Source organism: Otolemur garnettii, unplaced genomic scaffold (genome assembly GCF_000181295.1).
Source record: "Otolemur garnettii isolate 467f Iridium unplaced genomic scaffold, OtoGar3 scaffold00181, whole genome shotgun sequence".
Taxonomy (NCBI): domain Eukaryota; kingdom Metazoa; phylum Chordata; class Mammalia; order Primates; family Galagidae; genus Otolemur; species Otolemur garnettii.
In genome coordinates, this window is record NW_003852576.1 from 989,611 (window position 1) to 993,390 (window position 3,780).

The window sequence follows — 3,780 nt, forward strand, 5'->3', positions numbered from 1 at the left end:
CGGTGGGCTGGATAAATGTCCTAAGCAGGCTGCATGTGGCCCGCAGGCCATAGTTTGAGGATGCCTGGTGTATATACACCATTTTTCTACATCTACCTAAAATTTTAAGCCCCAAGAAATTTATTTATTAGGATTTAAGATAGTTTGGTATAAATGGTAAATATAAGGCTTCTTATGAGAAAAATATTCCAAAAATTTAGAAGGATTAATAGAATTTTGCCAGGTAAATAAAGGGACTGAAAGATGTTCTGGACAGAAATTGCTATGAAGTTCTGGTACAAGGAAAGATCAAATGTCATCAAAGTACACAGCACACATAGGAAACCAAAAATACTTGTATGCTTGGAGCCCGGGGGTGAGTGAGGAGCAAAAGAAACCTGCAGGATAGCAGAGAAAAGGATTGGATCACAGGGACCTTATTATGTGGCCAGGCTAAGGAGCCACATGTGTGAAGAAGGGATGCAGACTGCTTCTAAAAACTGCAGTGTCTTAGAAATGATAGAGTCAAATGTCAAGCTTAAATTGATTGTGATTATTCCAGACCCTGACCTTCCATAAACACAGATTTTCTTCTCTGACTAATTTCCTCTACAGCAGTGGTTCTCAACCTTCCTGATACTGTGGCCCTTTAATACAGTTCCTGTGGGTCATGACCCACAGGTTGAGAACCGCTGCTCTATAGGTTTGGCGCCCATAGCACAGTGGTTACGGTGCCAGCCACATACACGGAGGCCGGCGGGTTTGAACCCAGCCTGGAACATTGTTAAACAACAATGACAACTACAATAAAAAATAGCCAGGCATTGGTGGCAGGCGCCTGTAGTCCCAGCTACTTGGGAAGCTGAGGCAAGAGAATCACTTAAGCCTAAGAATCGCTCAAGAGTTTGAGGTTGCTGTGAGCTCTGACACCATAGCACTCTACCAGGGGTGACACAGTGAGACTCTGTCTCAAAAAACAAACAACCCGCCCCCCCAATTTCCTCTATACTACTAGGTGCCCAGAGCTCCTCTGGGAAAATTACTCTGAGTACTCTTTGCTAGGTATTTTGAAACATAGACAAATACCCAAACCTTAAGCCAAGAGTTTACCTAGAGTTAACATTATTGACTACTTGTAAGCCTTTTAGAAATGATGGTTAACGTTTCCTGATACAACATTACTTTGGTGAAATATTTGCCAAAAATGTATGAGGAAACACTGGAGAAGCCAAATTGAGGACACATTCTGCAAAACATTTGGCTTATGTTCATCCCTAAAAATCAAAGTCATAAACGACAAAAGACTAAGGAATGCTTATGGATTAAAAACTAGCGATATGACAATTAAACTTGTAATAATTAATTCTAGACTGAGGGAAAAATACCTATAACAAACATTTCATGAACAATTGAGGACGTGTGGAACACACAAGGGATTAGACTAAAATATTTTCACATCATTAAATTTCTTGATTTTGATCAAGATACTATGGTTATTTAAGAGAATATTCCCATTCTTAGGGAATCAACACAAGTATTCTTGGATAAAGGGATCAAATGCCTGCAAATTACTCTCCAGTTTTTCAGAAGAAAACGTATATAAAGAGAAGGAAGGGACAAATAGCCTATAGTAAAAAATGAAAAACAGCTAAAGGGGCTAACACGCTGCTTTGTACTATTCCTGCAACTACCTTGTCAATTTAAAAGTAGGTGAAAATCAGCTTTTCTAAATATATATAACATAGCTAAAATCTTAACAGAGAGAATTCAGAATTCTAAGGTATAGGACTCTTTTCCTTTCCATGTTTATAACTAACAAGTAAAAACTGTAAGTATTTATGGTGTAAAATATGTTATCTGTATACACTGTTAACATTTACTTTTTTTTTTTTTTTTTTGAGACGGAGCCTCAAGCTGTCCCCCTGGGTAGAGTGCCATGGCATCACGCTCACAGCAACCTCCAACTCCTGGGCTCAAGCGAGTCTCCTGTCTCAGCCTCCCAAGTAGCTGGGACCACAGGCGCCCACCACAACGCCTGGCCATTTTTTTTGGTTGCAGCCATCATTGTTGTTTGGCGGGCCCAGGCTGGGGATAACATTTACTTTTAAAAAAGGCCTATTAGAGTGACGGCACATCTTGGTTGGCCTGGAGTGGTTTGTTTATGCCAGCTGTCCAGCTAAATTATTAACAGTGTCCTTGTCAACAAACACTTATTAAAAAAAAATTAATAGTGGATCCTTTCGTTTCAAAAATATCCTAGGTGGACAATCCATCATATGGTCATGCTACATAGAGGTGATCTCATGACAAAGAAACAGTACTGAGTTCTGAGGCTTAGTATTTACTCTGGAAGGATGTACCAGTAGTATAATTTAGATACCTATCACAGATATTTTGACATGGTGACTTCTTTATTACTGCCTATGCAAATTTTTGCTGTTAAATGACCTGAATTTAAATCAATGTATTTTTCTCTATAAATATTTATGAGTTTCTTAATTCAAATAGAAGCAGCAATAATCCCATCAACAACAAATAATTAGACAAAATGAAGTCATTTTAGGCAATCTTCAGGAAAGACATCAGTCATTTAAAGAGTAACTTACTTTACAGCATTTGGATCCAAGTTAGCATATAAATAATATAAGCATTTCATTCTCTCTTCTGTTTCCAGATTGTGGGGAACAAGATACTGAGCAAAGATTTTCTCTACCAATAGTCTATGAAATAACAAAAACAACAAGAAAGTAAGTAACACAACTGTTCTATTTTCAAGAAACAGTAACCATTTTATATATTAATTATCTGGTACAAAGATAGCATACCAGTGATGCCATGTATGCACATACAATGGAAAACATCAATATACAATTATTCCTTTCCGTAGATAACTTTCTGTATCGTTTTTTGAAATTTTGAGGCATAGTTCCTATTTGTGGCTTTACTTAATAATTTCTCAGCAAGAAACAGTTGTTCTAAAAAAGTTAAATATTACCAAACATAGAATATTAGGCTGTTTGACCTATTCTTCAGCAGTCTATTACTATAGGAAATTCATTAATGCAACATATAAAAAAAGAAGCTATGATCCCAGGTATATCTAATTCTCAAAAAACTCCTTAATTTCCTCTGATTATAGTTCTACTCCTTTCCCATGTTGTCATGTAGTAAAAATGTAAGAATCTGCTTTTGTATTACCCAAAATAGTTTTTCCCATGCATATTTCATCTTCCTTCTGTTTCTAAGTCCAAATTCTTTACCAATATTGGAATGTCTTTTTTGCTAAAGTAATTCTTACCTATTATTCAACATAACAGGAGTAAGTAAACACACATCTCTCTTCATCACCCAATGAAATACATATGCAGGGATGAACAAAAGTCAATTTAATTCAATAAAGATTTGGACGTGTTTTGCAAAAATCAAGTTCCATTAGTCCAATCCAATACAGAATTATAAGTTTTATCCAGAAAATAAAGACAACTTAATAATGTCTTGGTGAGACGTAGTGGCACACACCTGTAATCCTAGCACTCTGGGAGGCTGAGGCAGGTGGACTGCCTGAGTTCACAGGTTTGACACCAGCCTGAGCCAGAGTGAGACCTCGTCTCTAAAAAAAAGAAAAAAAAAAAAAGGGCAGCTGTTGTGTTGTGGTGGGCACCTATAGTCCCAGTTACCTGGGAGGCTGAAGCAAGAGAATTGCATAAGCCAAGGAGTTTGAGATTGCCGTGAGTCAGAATGCCACAGCACTCTACCAGGGTGACAAAGTAAGACTGCCTCAAAAAAAAAAAAAAAAAAAAA

General features: G+C 37.2%; 1 protein-coding gene across 1 annotated transcript in view; it reads right to left on the minus strand.

Annotated features, from left to right (window-relative positions):
• PDS5A (PDS5 cohesin associated factor A) overlaps nt 1-3,780 on the minus strand; it is a 118,389-nt gene that overhangs the window by 53,783 nt on the left and 60,826 nt on the right. The window contains exon 12 of the mRNA XM_023507417.1: nt 2,586-2,699. Within this exon, the coding sequence (XP_023363185.1) occupies nt 2,586-2,699 (114 nt within the window). The remainder of the gene's footprint in view (nt 1-2,585; nt 2,700-3,780) is intronic.